At 43.1% G+C, this 25572-nt stretch overlaps 1 protein-coding gene across 1 annotated transcript in view; it reads left to right on the top strand.

Annotated features, from left to right (window-relative positions):
• The first annotated feature begins 7652 nt into the window (after positions 1-7652).
• MAP2K1 (mitogen-activated protein kinase kinase 1) overlaps positions 7653-25572 on the top strand; it is a 79452-nt gene continuing 61532 nt past the window's right edge. The window contains exon 1 of the mRNA XM_082737120.1: positions 7653-8238. Within this exon, the coding sequence (XP_082593246.1) occupies positions 8159-8238 (80 nt within the window). The 5' untranslated portion in view covers positions 7653-8158. The remainder of the gene's footprint in view (positions 8239-25572) is intronic.

Raw genomic sequence — 25572 nt, 5'->3', positions numbered from 1 at the left:
CGAGAAGAACGTGGAAGGTTGAATTTTTTCATATAGAATAACTTCTACTTGCAATACCTTGGCATTTTAAAAAATTTTTAATGGTTTTTTTAAGAGAGAGTGTGTGGGGGAGGGGCAGAGGGCAAGGAAAAGAGGAAATCTTTTTTTTTTTCTTTCTTTCTTTCTTTCTTTTTAAAAAAAAAGAAAGGGAGAGAGAGAGCATGTGCGTGTGAACTGGGATAGGAGTACAGAGAGAGGAGAGAGAGAACCCCAAGCCAACTACCCACTGAGCACAGAGCCCAACTCAGGGCTTGATCTCACAACACTGAGAAAATGACCTGAGCCAAAATCAACAGTTGGACACTTAGCTGACTGAGCCAACCAGGTGCCCCAATACCTTGGCACTTTTTATTTTGAACCTCCCAACTGAATTTTTCATAAGTAAATAAACACTTAATTTGTAAGGAACAAATCTGGACTTGCCTCTAAAATAAAGCTCATAAATTGATAAAGTTCATTGATCCTATAATATCAACCACATGTGAGTATGGCTAAGCTAAACACCAGACTCTGTAATGTAAACAGAAGTTATTGTTCAGTAGTGTATCTTGAATGGTTTTTAATTTCCTCTCTACACTTTTCTAGTTTTGTTTTTTTTTAAGATTTTATTTATTTATTTGACAGAGATCACAAGTAGGCAGAGAGGCAGGCAGAGAGAGGGAAACAGGCTCCCTGCTCAGCAGAGAGCCCTATACCGAGCCCTATCCCAGGACCCTGAGATCATAACCTGAGCCAAAGGCAGAGGCTTAACCCACTGAGCCACCCAGGTGCCCCTTCTACTTTTCCCCCCCACATATTACACTGGAATTAGTTATATACTTTCTATTTATTTTTAAAGATTTTATTTATTTATTTGACACAGAGAGAGATCAAAAGTAGGCAGAGAGGCGGGCAGAGGGGGAAGCAGGCTCCCCACTGAGCAGAGAGCCCGATGTGGGGCTCAATCCCAGGACCACAAGATCATGACTTGAGCTGAAGGCAGAGGCTTAACCCACTGAGCCATCCAGGTGACCAGTTATTTATTTTTTTTAAACCCATTTGAAACAAAAAACCCCCAAGATGTTAAGAAGATATAATATTTTAAGATGATAAAAAGCTTTATTACTCTTTCGATCTAAAGAGCAAAGCAAAACAAAACACATTTTGGTTAGTCTGACCTATTTTCTGAGAAATAAAAGGTTTTATCATGATTTCTTTTTTAAATCCTAGCTTTATTAAGATATTTATTAAGATATAATTGACATGTAACATTCTGTTAAGTTTAAGGCCTACATGGGGCGCCTGGGTCTCTTTCTCTCTGTCAAATAAAGAAATAAAATCTTCAAAAAAAAAAAAAAAGTTTAAGGCCTACAGCTGCCGATTTGATGCATTTGTATATTGCAAAATGATTACCACCACAGCATTAGTTAACACCTTCATTCTGTCATATAATTACCATTTCTTTTTTGTTATGAGAATATTTAAAATTTGCTGTCTTAGCAACATTCAAATATGTAATATAGTATTGCTAGCTATAACCACCATACTATACATTACATCCCCAGAACTTGGTAATCTTATAACTGGTAGTTTGTAACTTTCAATCAGTTATCTTCCTATTTCCCCCTCATCCCAGTCTCTAGTAACCACCACTTTATTCTCTATTTCTTTGAGTCTGGCTTTTTTAGATTTCACCTAAAAGGTTTCACACAGTATTTTTCTTTCTCTGTCTGACTTATCTCACTTAGTGTAATAGCCTCATGGTCCATCCATGTTGTAAATGTCAGGATTTCTTTTTTCTTGTGACTGGATAATATTCCATTGTGTATACATACCACATCTTCTTTATGCATTCAGCCACTGACAAACACTTGGGCTGATCCCGTGTCTTGACTATTGTGAATAATACTGCAATGAACATGGGAGGGAGCTCAGTTATCTCCTTGAAATCCTGATGTCAGTTCCTTTGGATAAATACCCAGAAGTGGGATTGCTGGGTCATATGGTGGCTTTATTTATTTTTTAATTTTGATTGATAATTAATTTATTTTTGAAGAACCTCCATAGTGTTTTCCATACTGGCTGTATCAATTTGCATTCCCACCGACAGTATACAAGGGTTCCCTTTTCTCCATACCCTGCCAATGCTTGTTATCACTTGTCTTTTTGATGACAGCCTTTCTAACAATATCTCATTGTAGTTTTGATTTGCATTTTCCTGATGATTAGTAATGTTGAGTGAATTTCTTTTTCTTTTCTCTTGTAATTGTTTTATTGAAGGGTAACATATATCCAGAAAAGTACATAAATCATAAATGGGATACACTTGTATAACCTACACCCAGATCAAGAAAGCAAACATTAGGGGCACCTGGGTGGCTTGGTGGGTTAGGCCTCTGCCTTCAGCTCAGGTTGTGATCTCAGGGTCTTGGATCTAGCCCCTCATCGGGCTCTCTGCTCAGTGGGGAGCCTGCTTCCCCCCTTCTCTCTGCCTGCGTCTCTGCCTACTTGTGATCTCTGTCAAATAAATAAATTAAATTAAATTAAAAAAAGAAAGCAAACATTATTAGCACCTCAAAAGCCCCATTTGACTCACCTGCCTATTACTCTGCTCCATAAGGATGACCACTATCCCAGCTTCTAACACCATAGATTAGGTTTGCCCATTTTGTACCACATATATTTTTTACATATATATATGTACATATTACTTCTTTTTGTCTAACTTTTACTCAACAGGATGTTTGTGAGACTCATTCATATTGTTGCAAGTAGCCATATTCTATTTTCACAAAGCTATAGAGTATTTCATTGCAGGGATTTACTGCAGCTTATCCATTTATGACTGATGGACATTTGGGTTGTTTCCCTGATAACGATTACAGATAGTGTTACTATGAACATTCTTGCACATGTTTTCCGAAGAACGTATATATTGATTTTTCTACATATATGCTTGGGAGTAGAATCTCTGAGTCATGGGGTAGAAGTAAGTTCAACCTTAGTAGATAATGTCAAACAGTTTTTCCAACTGATTTCACACATTATTACTCCCACCTTTGGGGTGAAAGTCCTCTTCTAGTTGCTCTAAATCTTAACAAGATTTGCTATTATTTATCCTATTCAATTTATTTATTTTTAAAAAGATTTTATTTATTTATTTGACAGACAGAGATCACAAGTAGGCAGAGAGGCAGGTGGGGGGGGCGGGCGCGGTGGTGGGGCGCGGGCTCCCCACTGAGCAGAGAGCCTGATGCAGGGCTTGATCTCAGGACCCTGAGATCAGGACCTGAGCTGAAGGCAGAGGCTTAATCCACTGAGCGACCCAGGCACCCCATCCTTTTCAACTTAGCCACAATAGTGGATGTGGTATCATTGTGTGTGTGTTTTTTATTGTGGTAAAACATACATAAAGTTTTTACCATTTTGACCATTTTTTCTCAAAAGATTTATTTATTTTTAAAGATTGTATTTATTTATTTGACAGAGAGATCACAAGTAGGCAGAGAAGCAGGCCGGGGCGGCTGGGGGCCAGCTGGTGCGAAGCAGGTTCTCTGCTGAGCAAGGAGCCTGATGTGGGGCTCGATCCCTGGTCCCTGAGATTATAACCTGAGCAAAGGCAGAGGCTTAACCCACTAAGCCATGCAGGTGCCCCAAAAGATTTATTTATTTTTTAAGAGAGAGAGAGAATGCACAGGAGGGAGGGGCAGAGGGAGAGGGAAAGACAGAATCTTTTTTTTTTTTTAATTTTGCAGTCTGTTTCCCCACTTTATTATCTTTATATTTTTATTATTAACATATAATGTATTATTTGTTTCAGGGGCACACGTCTGTGATTTATCAGTCTTACACAACCCAGAGAGCTCACCACAACACATATCCTCTCCAATGTCCACATCCCCCTCACGCCCCCCTCCAGCAACCCTCAGTTCATTTCCTAAGATTAAGAGTCTCTTATGGTTTGTCTCTCTCTCTGGTTTCATCTCGTTTCATTTGGAAAGGGAAAGTCAAAAGTAGACTCTGTGCTGAGCGCAGAGCCCGACTTAGGGCTTGATCTCAGGACCCTGAGATTACAATCTGAGCTCAAATCAAGAGTCATATGCTTAACCAACTGTACCACCCAGGCACCCCACCATTTTGACCACTCTAAAGTGTACATTTTAGTGAAAATAAGTACTTACATTGTGATTTTCAGTTCCCTCATAACTAAGAAAGTTCAGCATCTTTTCATGATTATTTGTTTTGGGGCTTTTTTGGTGTTTTAAAAAAATAATTTATTTATTTGATAGAGAGATCACAAGTAGGTAGAGAGGCAGACAGAGAGAGAGGGGGAAGCAGTCTCCTCGCTGAGCAAGGAGCCTGATGTGGCACTCAATCTTAGGACTCTGGGATCATTACCTGAGCCGAAGGCAGAGGTTTAAGCCACTGAGCCATCCTCTTTTCATGATTATTAACCATTTGGATATTTTCTTTTATTAAGGGTCTGTTCAAGTCTTTTGCCCATTTTTCTATTGGATTGTTTGTCTTTTTCTTGTTTATGTGTAAGAGTTTTTTTTTTTTTAATTTTTAAGAAGGGTTTTATTTATTTATTTGATACAGAGAGAGCACGCAAGAGAGCTTACAAGCAGGGGGAGCTGCAGGCAAAGGGAGAGAGAGACGGAGGCTCCCCGCTGAGCAGATAGCTCAATGTGGGACCCAATCCGAGGACCCTAGGACCTGAGCTGAGCTGAAGGCAGATGCTTAACCAACTGAGCTATCCAGCCTCCCTCTGTGTAGGAGTTTTTATATATTATGGACAAGAGGTTTCCCCCCAACATATGAATTGTAAATGTCCTCTCTATTTTTACCCTTTTTGAAGGTCAGAAGTAACTAATATTAATAGAGTCCAATTTATTGTATTTTTCCTTTATGATTTGTTTTTTGTGTCTTTTTAATTTAATTTTATTTATTTATTTGACAGAGATCACAAGTAGGTGGAGAGGCAGGCAGGGAGAGAGGAGGAAGCAGGCTCCCTGCTGAGCAGAGAGCCTGATGCGGGGCTCGATCTCAGGACCCTGAGATCATGACCTGGGCTGAAAGCAGAGGCTTTAACCCACTGAGCCACCCAGGCGCCCCATGTTTTTTGTGTCTTTTTAAAGAAAGCTTTGCTGAGGTGCACCTGGCTGGCTCAGTCATTAGAGCATGTGACCCTTGATCTCCAGGTTGTGAGTTCAAGCCCCAGGTTGGGCGTAGGACTTACTTAAAACCAAAAAAACAAACCCCAAATAAACAAAAAACTCCTAAAAAATAACCCCCCCAAAAACTTCACCTACCATAATATGAAGATATTCTCCAATATTTTCTTCTAAAAGCTTTATTTAGTTCTGTAATCCATCTAGAGTTGATTTGTTATGTCTGGTGTGATACAGGGATTAAGACTTACTTTTCTCTTATGGAGAGTCAATTGGCCCATCACCATTTGTTTAAAAGATCATCCTTTCCCCCACTGCACTGTATTATCATCTTTGCCAAAAATTAGGTGATCAAATATGGGTTTGTTTTCAGACTCTTTATTCTTCCCCACTTGTCTACTTGTCTGTCCTTATGCTAGTGCCATACTGCTTTAAATACTCAGATGGATCTCAATATCTGGTAGCATAGATCTTCCAGTTTTGTTCTTCAAGCTCTCTTGGCTATTCTTGGCTCCTTCCCCTGGATTTCATCGTTGGTGTTGTTGCTTTAATAACAGCTTTATTAAGAGACAATACATATATACCATATAATTTGCTCATTTAAAGTATATAATTCAATGGTTTTAATAAATTTACAGAGACGAGCAACCATCACCACAGTCAATTTTAGGACATTTTCATCACCTTAGAAGAAACTCAGGCACTTAAGCTGTCATTTTACTGTCCCAAGTTCATCTGCCCTACCAAGCCCGAAACAATCACTAGTCAACTCTCTGTCTCCATAGATTTGCCTATTCTGGACATTTCCTCTAAATGGGATCATACAATATGTGACATTTTGTGACTGACCGCTTTCACTTAACATCATGTTTTCAAAGTCATTCATGCTGTAGCATGGATCAGCCCTTCATTCCTCTTCATGGCTGAGTAATATTCTGTTGTATGGGTATGTCACCTTTTGTTCACCCATTCATGATTTGATGGAAATTTGGGTTGCTTCCACTCTTTGGCTATCATGAATAATGCTTCCATAAACATCTGTGTGTAAGTTTTTGTATGGATATACTTTTTTCATTTCTCTTGAGCATATAGTTAGGGGTAGAATTTCTGAGTCATACAGTAACTACAGTTAACTGGAGGAATTGCCAGACTGTTTCCCAAATTGTCTGCACTACTGTACATTCCCATATTAATGTTAAAAATTTTAAAAATGTTTTAATTAAGTTATATGGATTATAAAAAATTCAGACAGTACCAAGGACTACAAAATGAAGAGGAAACCTTATTCTCTTTATATACAGCAAACACCTGGGTGGCTGACACTCTGCTCTGGACCAGCAGGTGCAGGTGCTTAGTTTGTTCTGCATACTTAATACCTTTAGGACTGAATAGAGTGGGGGAAGAGAGGGACTGAATGTTTGTTTATGAGAGGGGAGAGAGACAGAGCAGGGGTGGGGCAAAGGGAGAGGGAGAGAATCTCAAGCAGGCTCTACTTCCAGAGTGGCAATGGATACTGGGGATCCCATGACCCCCGGCCACAACATCATGACCCGAGCAAAAATCAAGGGTCTTATGCTTAACCAACTGAGTCACCCAGGCACCCCTGAATTTACATTAAAAAAAAAAATCTATGGTACCTCTTTTACTTTTTTAAGCTCTTTATTCATCTTATTTCTTTAAGTTTCATATAACTGGGATTATTGGTTTAAAGGTTGTTTTTTTGTTTTTTTAGAGGGGGGGTTTCAAGGCTTTAAAAAATATTATCAATCTGCTCTCAAAAAAGGTTGCCCAGGGCGCCTGGGTGGCCAGTTGGTTAAGCGCTGCCTTCGGCTCAGGTCATGATCCCAGGGTCCGGGGATCGAGTCTCACATTGGGCTCCCAGCTCCATGGGGAGTCTGCTTCTCCCTCTGACCTTCTCCTCTCTCATGCTCTCGCTCTCTCTTCCTCAAATGAATAAATAAAATGTTAAAAAAAAAAAAAGGTTGCCCAATTACAATCTCATCAGCATTTAGAACCCATCATCAGTAATCTCATCAGTACCCTCATCAGTAGATCAATAGTGTGTAATACAATTTCATATAAATCTATTTGCTAGTTTGTTAGGCTCAAGGACTGTTTTGACAAGTTTTCGAGTTCCTTAGGCTCCCTCTCTTCTAGAAATGAGAAGTCTTTCCTTACTCATTTTATTATTTTATCTCCTTCAACGTGATTCGGCCCGGGGAGGGCGCTCCAGTCACCGCAGAAGAGGAGACAGCCCGGCGTCCCGCCTGGTGAAACCCACCTTAGCTCGGTGAATCAGGACGCACGACCTCCTTTCCTGGTGGGTCCACCTGAGTGCCGCGTGGCAGCAGAGGGCGCTGTGGAGCCAGCGCCGGACCCCGCCCCCAGGGCAGCACGCCGCGCCCCCGTGACGTATTTCCGCGTCATCTGCCGCCTCGGCGTACTCCCATTGGCTGTCGGCGAGGCAATAGGGGCGGAGCCGAGTGGGTGTGTGGAAAGCGCAGCAGCCCCGGTGGAGGGGCGAGGCTTCCCTCTTCCCCGCCCCTGCTCCGCTCTCCATTCCCTCCCTGGGACGGCTGCGCCGAGCGGCTGGAGCGCGGCGCCGGTGGCGGCGGTACTTTCCGCGCTGAAGCTGGAGCAGGGCTGTGGCGGTGTCGATCGAGCCTGAAGGACGGGTTGACTGAGGGAGAGAGGGAGGGAATCCCGGGCTGCCGAGCTGCGCCGGCGGGGAAGCCCTTCGATTCGCTGCGCGCCAAGGCGAGCCCCAGGCGAGAGGGTCGGGGGTCCCCAGAGACCGCCAGCGGCCCCTTGGCGTTGACTGGACCACGCGGGGCGCGCCCCCCAAAGGCAGCCCCGGGGCTCGCGACCCCTACTTGGCCCTGCGCGGCGGGCGTGGGGCAGCTCAGAGGGAGGAAGCAAGAGAGGGGCCGCCCTCCCCTCGGAGTTAGAAGCGCCTTCCCTGGTCCAGAATGCCCAAGAAGAAGCCGACGCCCATCCAGCTGAACCCGGCCCCCGACGGCTCCGCGGTTAACGGGACCAGCTCGGCGGAGTAAGTCTGGGGTGGGCGGCGAGCGCGGGTCCGGGCTGCAGAGGCCACTGCTGGGGTGTAGGAGCCCAGGCGGGTGTGCGCGGCGCGCCGGGCTCCTCTCGGGTTCGTCACGTACGTTTCAGGCTGGCAGGGGCGAGGAACTCCCGGCCGCCGAGGTATCGGTGACTAAGCACAGATTGTGCTCCTGACTCAGACCCGTCAGTGGACCCAGCGAGCCTCAATATTCCCCCTCTCCCGACCCTTGCAGTCATCCTTGGCCACTGGCCATTCACTTTCTCCCCCTGAAAGATAAAAACTGGTTCATCTCCCGTAACCACCCCCCCCCCCACCAACCCCGAGCTGTTTCCCCCAGATCGTCTGGGATCGTGGCCTGCGAAGGGGAGAAGGGAGCAAATGTCCTGGAAAAAATTGAGATCGCATCTGCGTCTTTGAGACCGGCTCGGGGTATGGAGAGTGGAGTTGGGACGAGCAAGCCGCGTCCTCACCTTTGTGCTTGACACCTGTGGGCCGGGAGTGCAGCCTTGTTGCGGCCGCTGGCTGGCTGGCTGGCTGGCTGGCTGGCTGGCAGGGGCGTGTGCGCACGGGTATCCCGGTGGCTTTTCTCTCGCCGACTTCGGGGCCTCCGGGTCCTTGGCCTTCTTCCTGGAAACTATCTTGTCTCCAAGGGAGCCGCCTTCCTCTTCTTCGTCTCACTCTTCATTCATTAACAAATCCCTCCTCACCAGTGACTCTCTTGGCTTTCCGTACTTTACCATGAGCCCTAAACTGACCTGAGACGTGAACACCCGTAGCCATGAAAACCAGCGCAAGGTGCTCCATCTCCGCAGCTTCCAGTGTGGCTCAGAAGCCGGCACTTTATCTCATTAAACAGGGATGAGGGCGCTTTCGTGGGGTGTTTCCGAACTCCCACAACTCTTTTTGCGCTCTTAATAGGGAACAAGACTGTTAGGGAGAGAGATCCGGCCAGCTGGAGAATTAACCAGAAAAGATTTGGTTCGTAATCTTTATTTGCACACTGGAGATGTATGGAAGCTAGCTGATGAAATGAATGGAGTAGGCCTGAACTGTCTGCCCTTTGGTGATTTCTATAACCTTCCCTTCTCTCTTTAGATTTTAATAGCCTGGGGACCTGCCGGCTTGATGACTCTCTTCATCCCTGTAATGATCGCAAGGCCAGTGGAGGACCTGTGTTGTGAACTCAGTTAGTTTCCTCAGACCTGTTCCCAACAGATGCTCTTCAGTTACTGTCATGTCTCTTCTGTGTGATATTGACTTGGACAGGTCAGATTCTATGCAGAATAGTTTCAGGCTTACTGTACATAATTTTACCCCTTTAAAACAAATTGACATCCCCCCAGCACAGGGCAGGACAACTTTTGACCATAGTGCCTGGTTGAATGTTGTGGCCTGACCATCCTGCCCTTATTTGATTTGGAGGTAGGTACTTAGTGGAAGTACCTGTTGTCATCTCTTGTTAATTGTGGCGCCACACATGTGTTCTTTGCAAATGGGAGGAATCTTATTAAAAAATACAGGGGCGCCTGGATGGTACAGTTAAGCGTCCTACTCTTGGTTTCAGCTGGGGTCATGCGTGCTCTCGGGGTCCTAGTATCGGATCTGAGTTGAGATCAATGAAGAGTCTGCTTGGGGATTTTTCTCTCTCTCTGCTCCTCATGCTGCCTCTCTAAAATAAATAAATCTTTAAAAAAAAGAAAAAATACAGGCAGAAAAAGAATACTCTGTAGTTGGTGGCAGAAAAGTTTGGTGGGACTGGGAGATTCTCAGCAGTGGTTAGGAGGTTGGTCTCTGGAATCAGGCTAAGTTTGAAGCCTGCCTCTTTTACTTTGTGGTTTTGTGATCTGGGACAAGTATCATTCTTATCTTAAAGATATAGCTTAGGTTTAGTTTTGTCATCTGTAAAAATGGAGCTAATGATAGAACCTACTTAGGGTAGTTTTGAAGGTTAAATGAGCTAATACGTAGTAAACTTCCCATAAATGTTAGCTTCTGGTGCCTTTGCCACTGGATGGATGTTGAGAAAGCTGAAGGAAACTAGAAGGTAATTTCCATTCGTGGTGGTGGATATGTGTGTTAAGGTGCCTTTGCTTCTGGATAAGTGAATCCCCACAATTGCTTAGTTTTTTGTGCCATCTGCATATACCTCCATGACTCATTGCTGTGTTACAATAGGAGGCATCTTTGTGTAGGCTGCCTGAGACAAACAGGGACTGTTCCCCTACATTTCCTGGCACTAAAGGGAGGAAAGCTGTACACATATTCATCTTTCACCTTCGAGAGTGTTTCTCAAGTGAGGCTGCTGTACTCGTGATTTCTGTGATTAGACCAGGGCATGGTTTGAACATTATCATGTCATGTAAACTAGGAAGCAAAAAAAAAAAAAAAAAAAAATCCGTTGACATAAAGGATCTCTTGGTACTAACTTGGCAAGGTTGTTTCTCCTCTCTGGCTCCTTGGCACTTGGGATTTACCTCTAACTTAGCACTTAATATATTCGGATGGAGCTGGGTGCATGGACCTGAAGTTTATGCAAGTTGCCAGGGTCCTTGAAAAAAAAAGAGTGCAAAAGTACCTTTTTTGCAAATTTTTGCAAAAATGTCTGAGTGTACTGCATGGGTACTAAGCGTTAGTATGAAATAAATTGGAAATAAGATAATATCAGCCCCCTGTTTCAAATGTTTTCACGGTTCCATTGCAGTTAGAATGAAATCCAGACTCCTACTGGGCTGTGAGACCCAGAGATCTGCCCCCTGTGGCAGCACCCCCCATCTCTTTAACCACATTTCCTGCTGCTACTTCCTTCCACCATTCTAGTCCTCTTTCACTTCCTCCTGGGGATGGTCTGTACCCCCTCCAGGCCCTTACACATGCTGTTCCCTTAGCCTAGAATGAATCATCCCTTCCTCTTCCCAATCTGGGAAGGAAGTAATCATCATCTCTACCTAAATGCCATTTCCTCTGAGGTGTTCACAGACCACCTTATCTCTAAGGGAGGTCACTTTCCCTGTCATCTGTTTTTTTTGTTTGTTTGTTTGTTTGTTTTTTTAAAGACAGGGCATTTAAGAGTGCCTTTCTTTCTTTCTTTTTTTTTAAGTAGGTTCCACTTAAATTGGGCCCCCTTGTGGGGCCCAAATTCATGACTCTGTGATCAGGAGAGTTGCATGCTTCACATACTGAGCCAGCTACGACCCCATCACCTGATTTTTTTTTTTTTTTAATGACATTCATTCACTGTCTATAATTTTTTACTAGGATATCTTAAATATCTCTCTTTTTTGTACACCATAAACTGTAAGGTTAGTACTGCCTTTTTTTTTCTAAATTTCACTTATTTATTTGACAGAGAGATCACAAGTAGGCAGAGAGTCAGGCAGAGAGAGAGGGAAAGCAGGCTCCCTGCTGAGCAGAGAGCTGGGGCTCTATCCCAGGACCCTGGGATCATGACCCCAGCCGAAGGCAGAGGTTTAACCTACCAAGCCACCCAGGCACCCTAGTACTGCCTTTTTCTGATTCAGTGTTCTGTAAGTAGTCCCTGGGACACAGTAGCTGGCATATAGTAAGTGCAAATATGCTTGAGTAAAACAGTGAGAGTCTTGAATTTCTAATATTTGCTCAATGTGTTTAACACATCTTTTTGTACTTTTTCATTTATTTACCCCTTTGCTGTCATTTCCCTCTCACCATTTCCTTTTCTTTCACAGGCTCTCACCCACTCTAGGGTATTTAATATTTGGTCTTACAGTTCCACCCATTTTTTGGTATGTACCTTTGGGAGGTAGATGGTATTGTTTTGTGTGTTTCTGTGCAGAGAGTGCTGAATGCGATTGTGCTGTTACTCTGCCTTAAGAAGGGAGATCCTGCCATTTGTGACAACATGGATGAACCTGGAAGATATATTAAATGAAATAAGCCAGACAGAGATGAAAAAAAAAATACTGTGTGATCTCACTTACATGTGGAATCTAAAAAAAGGGGGAGAATAAGTCAAAACAGAGAGTAGATAGGTGGTTACCAGGGGTGGAGAGATGGGGGTATTGGTCAGAGGGTACAAAGCTGTAGTTAATGTAGGATAAATAAGCCTAGAGATCTAATGTACAATTGCGGCTATAGTTAATACCAGTGTATTAAATACTGGAGATTTGGTAACATAGTAGATTTCAGGTGCTCACATAAACCAAAAAATGTTAATTATGTAAGGAAATAAATACTTTTGTTAATTAGCTTGACTATAGTAATTGTTTCTCTGTATGTGTATCAAAGCTCACGTTGTATGCCCTAAATATATTCAGATTTTATAAAAATTACTGTTGTGCTGTAAATACGCCTCAGTTGGGATAGATTAGGTTATACTGAGGTTACAAACAACCAGAAAATCAGTAGTTGAACACACTTGCAGGTCAGTGGGAGTCCTCTGTTCATTGGATTCCATTAGGGATCTAGGCTTATGGAGGTACCATCTCTGAAATATGCTCATGTGAGAAGGGCATCTTGTGAATCACATTTTGGCTCCTAAAGTTTTTGTTGAGAAGTGACAGAGGTCGCTTTTGCTCCCATTTTATTGGCTGGAGCAAATCATACGGCTGTGCTGACCTTCAAAGGAGCAGGGGCTTCTTAGAAGGAGAACCAGGAATATTTAAACAGAAGCAATGACCACCCCCAGCTTTTCTTCCAGTTTGTCTTTACTTTTTTTTTTTTAAACAAAATACCATGTTTCTGACCTATTCATGATGCTACATGATACTATTCATTATTTGTCTTGTTTGCAGAGCAGTCTTGGACATGTACCACATTTTACTTATTGTTCTATGTCAATTCCCCTAGAATGAGACAACTGTTTTCAACCTTTTGCTGCATCAGACAGTACAGTCATGACCATCCTTGTGCATGGCTCCCTTTTGACCCTTGTGAGAGTTCCCTATGGGGTGTACTCAAATGGGATTGCTTGGGGTGTGTCTCCTACCATGTGTCTCCTACCTTGATGAGGCACTTGCTTTATCTCCTTGTTTCTGAAAGAACACTTTTTTGTTTAAGATTTTATTTATTTATTTATTATTTATTTATTTTAAAAGAGTTTATTTATTTATTTGACAGAGAGACAGCAAGGAACACAAGCTGGGGGAGCGGGAGCGGGAGAGGGAGAAGCAGGCTTCCACTGAGCAGGGAGCCCAGTATGGGGCTCTATCCCAGAACCTGGGATGGTGACCTGAGCCAAAGGCTGTTGCCTAACGACTGAGCTGTCCAGGTGCCCCTAAGATTTTACTTTAAAGTGATCTCCACACCCAACATGGGGCTTGAACTCACAACCCTGATATCAAGAGTTGCATGCTGTACCAACTAAGCCAGTCAGGTGCCCCTTAAAGAGCACTTCTCATCTCCATGAGGAAAAGCTTGAGCCCTGAGAAGAAATCCCAGCATAGGGCATTTCCCAAAATGTCACTTTCTGGTTGACTTCAAGCAAGTCCTTTGTACTTCCTGACTCTTTTGTTTCCTTATGTATTCAGTGGAAGGGGGGGCCTTACAGAATCTTGACCTTAATGGCCTATGGGGTCCCACCCTATCAGGTACTTTGTATTCTTCCTCTGCCCTCCTCACACACCTGCCATTCAGCCCCACTGTACACTGGTATCTGGTCCACGGTAGGTGGTGCACATTCCCATCTCAGAGCTCTTGCATTTGGCATTCCATCTACCTGGAAGCTCTTTAAAAAAACTTGCTTCCTCACGTCCTTCAGAACTCTGTCTGCAAAAATGTCTCTTCACGGAGGTCATCCTTGTTCACTCTGTCTAGTCTGTAACACAGCACTTCCTGTCTCTGCCCCTTTGCTGTGCCCAGTCTTTCCTCAAGCACTTAACCACTAACTAACATCGCATGGTGCGTATTCCTCTGTGGTCCCTGCCCGGCTAATGTGGAAGCTTCACGAAGGTGGGGGCTTGGCTTTGCTCCTTGGCCAGTGAATAGAACAGTGTCTGCTCTTCAGTAGACACCTGCTGATGAAATGAAGCATTCCTACCCCTAATGAGTATTAGGAAGATTAAACAAGGTAACTCATGTAAAACTCATGTAAAAGAGCTTTGAAGGCCATGAAGTGGGGAAGAAATGGAGGGTGCGTTGCTTGGCCTTGGTGGCACCCATAGATTTTGGCTTTCGAACGGTTTCACCATAACCCTAAAACATGCAGACTGACTTCACAATTGCGCTCGGAGCATAGTTCCTAGCATCAGCACTTCCGCCAGGTTTGTCTGGGACGCACATCTGTTAGGATGTGAAGGCCCTTCAGGAAGGGGACAGCAAGGTTATGACAGGTTGATGTGCTTTTTGGGGGTCTCCGATGGCCTTTTTGGGTTGTGTACCATGATCACGAGGAGCCTTTCAAGTGGTTTTGACTCATTTTGTAGTTTTGAACTTGGATGTGTCTCCCTCTTTGTTGCTGCAGTAATGAATACTGGTGCTGTCATTTGAGAACAGCCGCAGGTGAATAGTCTGCGGTCTTGGGAGGAATGCCTGTGCTGTTGTCATAGCGGATACAGAAAGGGCACACAGATTCCTGCAGATGACTTCATCATGGCAAGGAGATGTGGGGGGTACTTGTTTGAACATAAACGCTTAGAACATTCTACTTTCATGAACTTGTTCGTCTTTGAAAGAAAGGGAGAGGATACGTCAGTAGAGTAGGCATTGGCCCTGTCTTCCCCATCTAGTTTGATTTTTCTCTCTCCCAGTTCACCTGTTGTGGTCCGCATTGACCCCTTTACTGTCTTCCCTTCACACCAGCAAATTGCTTCCTACCTCTGTCTGGTCTTGCTCACTTGGTTTCTTTTGTCTGGAATGCCCTCTGCTTTTCTGTGTGATTGTATTTTTGTTTTATATTTGCCACCACACTTCAGCGTCTGTGAGGGCAGAGACCATGACTATCTTGTGTACTGATCTTTCTCCAGCATCTAGCAAGGTGCCTGGAATCAGTGAGTGCTGTCTGTCTTTCAAAACCTGGCATAAATTTCATCTCCACGTATACATCTAGGTAATCGTGATTATATAGTGTTTTCTGAATAACTCCATGTTATTCTACGACTTGTCTTCAAGACTTAAACTGCTTCTTAATTGCTAATCTTGGCTCTATCATTGAACTTTACTGAGCCTCAGTTTTCCTTATTAGGAAAGTAAGGATGATAATGTAACAAACCTGTGAAGAAGGCAGGCAGAGAAGCATCATCTGAAATAATGTATATGAAAGCACTTTATCATTACTGGAATGCTGTTCAAGGGGGAAGTGTTGTTAGTGATGCCCCTTTGAATTCTTCCTTCTCAGAAAGCTGTTATCTTTTGCTCTTTTTACCAAATTACAAATGTTGATAAATCATGTTAATTTGGGCATTTTCTATGCTGCCTGTCTTTTAAAATCTAAGCCAGATCTGCATCTAATCAAGCCTTGAGACCTAACTTCCTGTTTACAAGAAATGCAGGGACAGAGGAACAAGTTAAATGACACCAGGAGGAAACCATCTGACAAATCTAGGACGTGGAACGTTCTCTATGACAACTGACTTAGTCTTTTTAGAAAGTCAGTGTCATGGGCAAAAGCAGGGGGAGTGGTGTGGTTCTAGAGTAACAGACTGGGGTGCCTGGGTGGCTCAGTGGTTTAAGCCGCTGCCTTCGGCTCAGGTCATGATCTCAGGGTGCTGGGATCGAGTCCCGCATCGGGCTCTCTGCTCAGCGGGGAGCCTGCTTCCCTCTGTCTCTCTCTGTCTGCCTCTCCATCTACTTGTGATTTCTCTCTGTCAAATAAATAAATAAATAAAATCTTAAAAAAAAAAATAGAGTAACAGACTGAAGAGACATGCTAACCAAATGTAATGCATGAACCTCAGGTGGATGCTGAATCAAAAATGAAATAGTGACCAAATGTGTTCTTGGCACAATTTGGGAAATTTGAATAGAGAATTATTAATTTTTTAGATGTTATGTATTATTATGTAGGAAAAAGTTCTTCATAGGTGATGCATGAGACTCACTTTGAAATGGTTCAGGAAAAAAAGCACATACACACATAGATAAAGCAAATGAAGCAAATTGTCTGCAGTTGTTTAGTTGGTTAGTTTATGAGTTTCCCTGTTTTATTCTTTCCATTTTTCTGTATGTTTGGAAAAATTCATAATAAATACTTGAGTTCCCAGAGAACAAAATTCATCCTGAGTCTTAAGCCCTTTTTATTTATTTTATTTTATTTTTTTAAAATTTATTTTATCTTTTTTAAAGATTTTTATTTATTTATCAGAGAGAGAGGGGGAGAGAGTGAGCACAGGCAGACAGAATGGCAGGCAGAGGGAGAAGCAGGCTCCCTGCTGAGCAGAGAGCCCGCTTGATCCTGGGACCCCAGAATCATGACCTGAACCGAAGGCAGAGGCCTTAAGCCACTGAGGTGCCCCTATTTATTTTTTAAAAAGATTTATTTAGGGGGGCGCCTGGGTGGCTCAGTGGGTTAAGCTGCTGCCTTCGGCTCAGGTCATGATCTCAGGGTCCTGGGATCGAGTCCCGCATCGAGCTCTCTGCTCAGCAGGGAGCCTGCTTCCTTCTCTCTCTTTCTGCCTGCCTCTCCGACCACTTGTGATTTCTCTCTGTCAAATAAATAAATAAAATCTTAAAAAAAAAAAAAAAAGATTTATTTAGGGGCAGATCCTGGGCTGTTCAGTCAGGTAAGCGTTTGCCTTCAGCTCATGTCCTGATCTCAGGGTTGTAGGATCCAGCTGCACATTAGGCTCCCTGCCCAGCAGAGAGTCTGCGTCTCCCTCTCTCTCTGACCCTCCTCCCCGCTTGCGCTCACTCGTGCGCTCTCTCTCTCTCTCTCTCTCTTGCACTCAAAAAAAAAAAAAAAAGATTTCTTTATTTATTTTAGAGTGTGGGGAGCGGGAGGAAGAGAGTGTCTTAAGCATATTCCATGCTGGATGCAGAGCCTGTCGTGGGGCTGGATTCCACGGAGATCAAGACCCCAGCTGAAATCAGGAGCTATCAGATTCAAACTGATTGCAATACTCAGGGAGCCCAAAATTTCGTTTAAACAATGAAACTGGGGCACCTGGGTGGCTCATTTGGTTGAGCATCAGACTCTTGTTTTGGTTTAGTCATGATTTCAGTGTCCTGGGATTGGGTCCCATGTGGGGCTCAGTGCAGAGTCTGAGATTCTTTCCCTCTCCCTCTCCCACCCCTTCTGCTCCTCCCTCCCTTCAAATAAAGAAATAAAATCTTAAAAAAAAAAAATCAAAAATAAACTGACAACCACAGAAAACCTCTTTGCTAGCTTTCCTCGGTATGAATTGGTTCTATTTCCACCATCTTCCCAGGAAGCACAGGTCAAGCAAATGGTGAATGTTTCTGACATGTGGAGAAAACAAACCCTGAGAACCCACAGGCTGGGCAGAAAATGAGGTTGAGCCCGAGAGGAAAGCTTAAAGTCCCAGTTTTGTTTCTGTTTTCTTCCAGAAGCTTCCATTTCTCAAAAATCATCTGTCTTACTGCTGCTTGATTGTTTTTACTTCGTGTCCGGTGTCCTCGTTCTGTTGCCCAAAAGCCTGTGAGATCTGTTTGGAGACTCCAATACCTGTTTGCTGAGTTAACCCCTCCCAGGATGAATGGTGTTTTGTTTTAAAGCAGCAGGTGTTCTCTGGATTCTGGCGCGGCATAGCCTCAAAGAGCTGATCCTGCCTCTGATTTCTCAGTGTAGTTCCCAGGGGCATCCTGCTTTGATGTCAGCAAGGGAGTCAGATTAAGAAGAGGTTACAGCGTGTTAAGAAGAAGTGGAGAAGGGTAATGTGACCTCTTTCCCCCTCACCCCCTTCTTTGAATATTTGTTAACACCTTTTAAAGAAGGAAACTACAGACTTCAGACTTCCCAGTTTAACTTTTTTTTGGACATTCCATTATATATGTGGCTGTGATCAGTTGATGAAGTCTCCCTCTACTCTCCAGTCCCCCTCTCAACTTTTCATGGACATAATCCTCTTGGTTTCGTATATTTTTGGCTGAGTCTGGCTTTATAAATGATATTTTGTTGATGAGGTGGCTTCCAGATTTTGTTTTTTGAAGATTTTATTTATTTGAGAGAGAAGGTGCAGGGGGGTGGGGCGGGAGGAGCAGAGGGAGAGAGAATCTTAAGCAGATTCCCCACTGAGTGCAGAGCCTGATTTGGGGCTCCATCTTGAGACCCTGAGACCCTGAGATAATGACCTGAACTGAAACCAAGAGCTGGGCACTTAACCGACTGCGCCACCCAGGCACCCCCAGATTTTCATTATGTACTGATAGTCTGGCAAATGTTCTGAACCAATTTGTTTTGTTCTGCTTTTAAATTAATTCATACACCAAATCAGAGGCAGTGAACCATGTTGCCGCTGTTTGTTACGTATTAACAGAATATGTTCCAAAAAAAGATGGAACCAATTATATTTAACTGTTTCCTCAAGCTGCAGAAAGGTTTTTTTCCTTCTCCTTTTATTTTTTTAAAGCTCTGATTTTTTGATAGTTTGGTAGGTGGAAAGGGCTCCTTTGAAGGTCAATCTGCTTTACTTAAGGTGTTAGCCAGGCTGTGTTTTTGAAATGGGATTATTTTCTATATTTCACCAATTCGTTTGAACTAATATTTGTTGAATGCTTGATGTAATTTGCTATGCTAGGAGCTGGGGGCAGTTGAGTAAGATTTTCTTTGTCTCTAGGGATTTTAAAACCTCATTAGCAGGACGGGGAGAGGTCGCAGGGGCTCAGGAAGGAAACAAACGGCTGCCGAGGAAGGAAAGTGCCCTGATGTATAAAGAAAGTACTGTCAGAGCTCAAGGAGAGGAGGAAGAAGGCACATCCAGTGGGGGAGATTAGGAAAGCCATCACGGAAGAGATGACATTTGAGCTGGGCCTTGAAGGATAGCTAGGATTTCCATGGGAATGGAGGGGGGCAGGGCATGGCAGGAAGAGAGCAGAGGATGAGTGGCTTCTCATAAGTGGGAAAGCCTGGGATGCCTGGAGGAGCTGGGAAGTAGTTGAGTGCGCTGGTGCATGGGTGCAGGTTGGAGGAGATGAAGCTAGAGAGGTAGGTGGGCCGGTTTTCTGATACCCGCTACATATTTCAAAAAAGTCACATGCAAACTTTTCTTCTCTGAGGATTTTTCAAGAGGTATGTCTAAACAGTTTTTATGTGCTTTGTATTTATTTGTTCATTCATGTCTTTTGTTAATCTACCCAGTTACTTGTCTGGTGGTTTGTTGAAGTCCGTATGCTCTGTATTTTAAAGTTTTATCAATTATGTGGCTGCAACATTGTCTCGGCGAGGTTTTCCTTTTATGTTGTGTTAAGAAAAACATTTTTTTTTGTCTTTAAAAACATGTCTTTTGTATGAGATAGCCCTACCTTTCTTTAGTATTTAGACGTATCTCTTCACAACTTTGCTGGAGGATGTGGCTTCTTTGTCTTATAGCCATTTCTTTCTCGTATGGTTAATTCTGTCTCATCTGGAATTTATTAATGTGTTTGGTGTGAGGAATGGGTCTAGTTATTCTCCACAGTGTGTTCTAGATTCTTACAGGAATTTATTAAATATCTATCTATCTATTGTATTTTCAGGTTTACTTTTATTTGGTAGTGGTGGTATTTTGATGTATTTATAAAATTGCCTTTTAACACTTATGTAGTGTTGATATGGTTTTTTTTTTTCAGTTTGGTAGGGTTAATGAAAACTTAATTAAAAATCTAAAAATTATTTATTTATTTATTTGTCAGAGAGAGAGAGAGAGAGAGAGAGAGAGAACACAAGCAGGCAGAGCGGCAGGCAGAGGCTGAGAGAGAAGCAGGCTCCCCACAGAGCAAGGAGCCCGACGCGGAACTCGATCCCAGGATTCTGGGATCATGACCGGAGCCGAAGGCAGCGGCTTAACCAACTGAGCCACCAGGCGTCCCTTTTTTAAAAATTTTTTAAAAAGATTATTTATTTGACAGAGATCACAAGTAGGCAGAGAGGCAGGCAGAGAGAGAGGAGGAAGCAGGCTCTCCACGAAGCAGAGAGCCCGATGCGGGGCTCAATCCCAGGACTCTGGGATCATGACCTGAGCCGAAGGCAGAGGCCTTAACCCACTGAGCCACCCAGGTGCCCTGTAATTTGTATTTTCTATCTTGACCATGATTTGATTTGTATGAATTGTTTATGTCCTGCAGCTTTGTTAAATTCAGTCATAGCTACTAATTTTTTTGGTTGACTGTATATGCATTTCTATCTAGATTTACTGGTATCCTTTTTAAAAAATAACTTATTTTTTCCTCTGAACATCTTTATATTTTATAACCATCTTGCTTTGCTCTCAGTAGCAGTTCTTGTGTCCCAGGGGAACATTATTAAGTATAATGATGCTTCCCAAGGACCTTCTGGACAAGGAACATTTCTGCTTTTTCCAAAGAGCCATGAAAATAGGAAGCAGCTGCCTAGCTTCATAGAAGCAGAGCCTGTTTGGGTGGGATGGGACCTTACAGATCCTTTAGCCCCCCTGCCTGCTTTTGCAAGATGAAACCAGACCCAGAGAGCAGAAAGAACTTGCTGGGAGCTCACACAGCTGGAATGGAGGAGTTGGTTTTCAGACTTTGATTTTCCTATGGTGTATATATTACATGCTTTCATTTGGGATACTTGGTTGGAAGATGTTCTAACCAGGTCTGCCCACCACTAAATTTGGTAACTGTATCCGGTATTATAAAAAAAAAATTTAAAACTAATAATTGGAATTTTTTCAAGAAATCATCGAAAAATTTTCAAGTAATAATCTGAAGCTCTTGAGAAGGCAACCCTCTGTGTCACCATTCTCTTAGGTGTTTGAGTGAAAAGGGGATAAGGAAATGAGGGGAGGAAAGGGTATTTTAGTCCAGGATCCTTAGTAGGAGGGCCTATTTTTAAGCTTCATAATGTCAGTTTTAAAAGCAGTGGTTTTCAAAATAACCACAGACAAAAGTCCCCTTGAAATGAATGCCGTTCTGGAATTGACCTATTTTGAGTTTAACTGTTCCCAAGAAAGGTTCACAATCTTGAATGCTCTTACGTGCATTTACTTTTCAGACAAAGTAGAACAGTAAGTTGAGAGAATGATGTGCATGGGTTCCAGATTCAGGTTAAATCTAGGAATATGGGAGGTTGTAAGCAGACATGACTGGCCAATCATATTGTTGTACTTACAGGCTTGTCTGGATCCAGGATAATTATAGTCCCTTCTTTATTAAGTTGTAAGTTACATTACCAAGTTAGTTTAAAAAAATTAGACCTTCACCACATTTGAGAGTCTAGAGTCAAAGTTATTTGCCCAATTTGATTTCATACCATCCTTCAGAAAACGGTCCTTCCAGAATGGCCTGTCGGGGGAGGCCTCAGAGGTTAGCAAGAATTCCAAGCCAACTGTAAACCTTTTGTCTGATGGTTTACTGGAACCCAGACTGCAATCCTACCAAAATGCCAGCCTGTATTTCATCTTCTTCCTCCCATCCCCCAACAGGAAGAAGGCAGCAGCTTAACATTCCAATAATTATTAATAGAAAATTAATCCTGCTTTTAGGCATTCATTTAGGTCCAGTATAAAACTTGGTCATTGGTGCCGTGGAAAGGTTCCATTCACTAGAGGACAGGCCAGTGGAACACTTGGACCAGGCTTTTAACACATATTAATTTAAGTAGAGACTGGGGTGCCTGACTGGCTCAGTCAGTAGAGCATTCGACTTTTGATCTCGAGGTTGTAGGTTTGAGCCCCATGTTGGGTATAGAAATTACTTAAAAATAAATATTATTTTTAAGATACTATTTATTTTTCAGAGAGAGAGAGAGAGAGAGAGAGAGCGCACAAGCAAGGGGAGCAGCAGGCAGAGCAGGCAGACGGAGAAGCAGGCTTTCTGCTGAGCAGGGGGCCCGATGTAGGACTCCATCCCAGGACCCTGGGATCATGACCTGAGCCAAAGGCAGATGCTTAACCAACTGAGCCACCCAGGCATCCCAAAAATAAAAGCTTAAAAAAAAATTTTTTTTTTTTAAGATAGGGACTGTAACATTTTTAAAAATTTTATTGGAACACTCCCTTCTAAAACATAGTCTCTTTTGCCTTGTTTTATTTTGGTAACTAAACTAATGCTGGGTTAGCCATAAATGTAGTTTGTTGCTTTTCTATTTCTGAGTATTCTGAATCACTGAGCAATTACAAAATGAAAGGTTATCCTAAAGCGTTTCCAAAGAAAGAAACCGTCAAATATTAGGGGAAGTCAAGGGGAGAGTTAAGGAGGGAAGTACCAGAACCACCAACAGGTGTTGGTTGCATTGAAAAAAGTGTCAGCTTAGTATGCAATCATGGGGAAGAGTTTTGTGAATTCCTGAATGCTGGTGTGAGGTGGAGGGGCCCCAGAGTAAGCGGAAGTCAGCAGTTCCGGAGGCGCAGAGGACTTGGCTTGCTGGCTCGCCCACAGCTGAGGACCTGAATCAATTCCTAAGCAAGTGGCATTCTGGAAAGACAAGGGCTGCATCTGTAGGAGCACAGCTGCTAATCTGCGGGGTAATAATTAAGAACAGGTCGAGATAGGAAGGAACAATAGGATGAAGTCAAAAGACGTGAAACTTGTATCCCTGAAGGACACCATAACTCGAAAAAGAACTAACATTTATTGAGAGCCTGTTTCCTATCTACATGCATTATCTTGAATTTGCATTAAAATTCTGCAAGAAAGGTCCTAATATTCTGTTGTACAAACAAGGAAAATGAAGTTCAGGGGAGTTAAGTAATTTACGAAGTTCGCACATTTAGAAGGTCGTGGGACTCAGTTTAGAAGCCAGGTCTGGCCTACTCGAACATCCATGTTTCTCCCACACAGCTGTCCAAAGATCATGTAAAATGATAGAGGTCTTTAAAAAACCAGTTTTTTTTTTTTTTTTTTTTTTTTTTTTCCAAAGTAAACCCTATGCCTAGTGTGGGGCTTGAACTGACAACCCTGAGATCAGGAGTTACATACTCTACTGACTGAGCCAGCCAGGCACCTTTCTAGAGGTCTTTTTAGAGTTGTACTTGCCAAAACTGGAGCCACTAGCCATATGTAGCTATTGAAATTTCAATGTATTAAAATTCAGTGAAGTTTAAAAATAAAAATCAGTTCCTAAGTTGCCCAAGCCACACTTGAAGGGACTGGGGCGGCATGTGACTAGTGGCTACTGCATTGGAGAGCATAGATTAGAACCCACTGTTGGCAGAAAACTAGTGCCTAGTGGTCATCCAATTTTACCCTTTTATTTATTTTTGCCTCTTATTTTGTGAAGGAGAAAATGAGGGACAAAGAAAGGAGGTAACGTGTTCAGTGTCCTTTGTCTGATTAATCTGGGCCTTTGGGCTGATTGCCTGGTGGCTTTCCCATGGTCCACACTCTCCTTTTAAAACAGTTAACAGGCCAGAGGTGTGCAAGAGGAGTGACTGCTTTACTGTCCCCAGCCTTGCCTGGCCTTCAAACTAGAGTCTTTCTCCCAGAGTGCAGCCCTTTGTTTTCCTAAGTTCAAAGGGCATATCCGGATTAGTTGCCTCTAGGAAAATGAGAGAGGTTTGTTGGAAAGGAATTCCATAGTAAATGTCTGAAACAGCACTTTGATTCCCCCTGTTCGTGCTCTGTCTTCCTACCAAGCACTTTGTAGCTGAACTTGCAGCTGCTTGCCATTTGTCTTCCAATCAAGGCCAACTTCAAAATGGTTCAGATGACAGAGGTATGTATACTTTGAATAGAAGCAGCTGCTTGTTGTTTGCTGTGATTTGAATGGCTTTTATGTGAGGGTCAAATAGATTTAGATTATGACTAAAATTACAACAGTAGGTTTCATACTTCTGTGTTAAGAATATTCAGGGGCACCTGGGTGGCTCAGTCGTTAAGCGTCTCGTCAGCTTGGGTCATGATCCCAGGGTCCTGGGATGGAGTCCTGCATCGAGCTCCCTGCTCAGTGGGAAGCCTGCTTCTCCCTCTACCCCTGCTTGTGTTCCTGCTCTTGCTGTCTCCCTTTCTCTCTCAAATAAATATAATCTGTAAAATAAAAAAGAAGATTGAGATGTATTAACATTCATTTAACTGATACTTACTACGTATTTTATTACGTACCTGGTATAGACCAGCCACTGGGCTGAGAAGTGGATGAAATGGACTTTCGCTGAAGATGGAAAAGATGTCAGTGTTCTGGGCGAGTCTAATGCACTTTAAAAACTTGCCTGAATTTTATCATCAGCATTTGCCATCCGTCTATTTACATACTGTTTTAGTCCTGAAATGCAGTGAAAGCTCCAGCTTGGATCATTGGTTTGAAGTAAAGTGAAGAATCATGTGCAAATGTCCTTTTAGTAGATGCTATTAAAGCCATTTAAATTATACACGCCAGTGTCTAAATGACAGTCTAAAGTGTATGTGTGTGTGGAGTCGGGGGATGGGCACGTGGGAACAATAAGGAGGCATTGTACTGTGGTAATATTTTTAGGAAACCTTAAATGTAATACTTGATTTCAGTATATCACACTCATTGGTTGGTTTAGAAAGTTGTCTTTTAGAAACAAAGTTTGGGTTTTTTACCTAAAGAAATGTTAAAGTCACATGCTTGAGTATGGACAGAAATAAAAAACAAGTTGAAGTGATGGTAAGATATTCCAGTGCCTGTCTTTTTGGAGAGTAGGAAGGCAGAGGTGGACAGGACATTAAAGATGGTGGGCACAGCATCAGAGTATCAGAGAGTCCTGATGTCCAGTCTTTCTCTAACTGCCTGAGGTGTGTGGTAGTGGTGGTGTTGGGGGGAGTGTGTGGGCAGAGCACCCAGCCGACTCCTTGTCTAGTTTTTATAGAGTATGGTCTTATTTCTAGAAGGTTGGGAATGAGCTTATGAGAGTTTTGGACTGAAGAGGCCCCAAAGGCAGGGCGGTCCGAGGAGCACATATTAGTCCCTTTTTGGAGTTATGGATGCTAGCCGTGCAGCAACGAGCCTAGGTTCCCAGTCAGGTTTTAAATAACTGTTCGTACCTCTCCAGGTGTTCATTTGAGTCCAGAAATTAACCTCTTTTCCAGAGGGCTCTGCAAGTCTGCAGGCTTGAGACTTGTCAGGCTGCAGTACTCTTGAATAACTGTGCCTTGTGTGGAGGGAGAGTGAGAGCTCAGCTCCTTCCCTGGGAGAGCTGTTAACTTGCCATATGACCACCCTGTGCCTGCTTCTCTTCAAAGTGGGCTGATGGGAATGGCTTCCTACCTTTCAGGGTTTATATAATGAGTCCACATGACCATACAGGTCACCAGTGAGCAATTTCCAAGTTC

The sequence above is a fragment of the Mustela nivalis genome (assembly GCF_964662115.1).
Source record: "Mustela nivalis genome assembly, chromosome: 6".
Classification (NCBI taxonomy): Eukaryota; Metazoa; Chordata; class Mammalia; order Carnivora; family Mustelidae; genus Mustela; species Mustela nivalis.
Note: the sequence above shows the minus strand (reverse complement) of the source record. Positions and strands in the feature narration are given on the sequence as shown.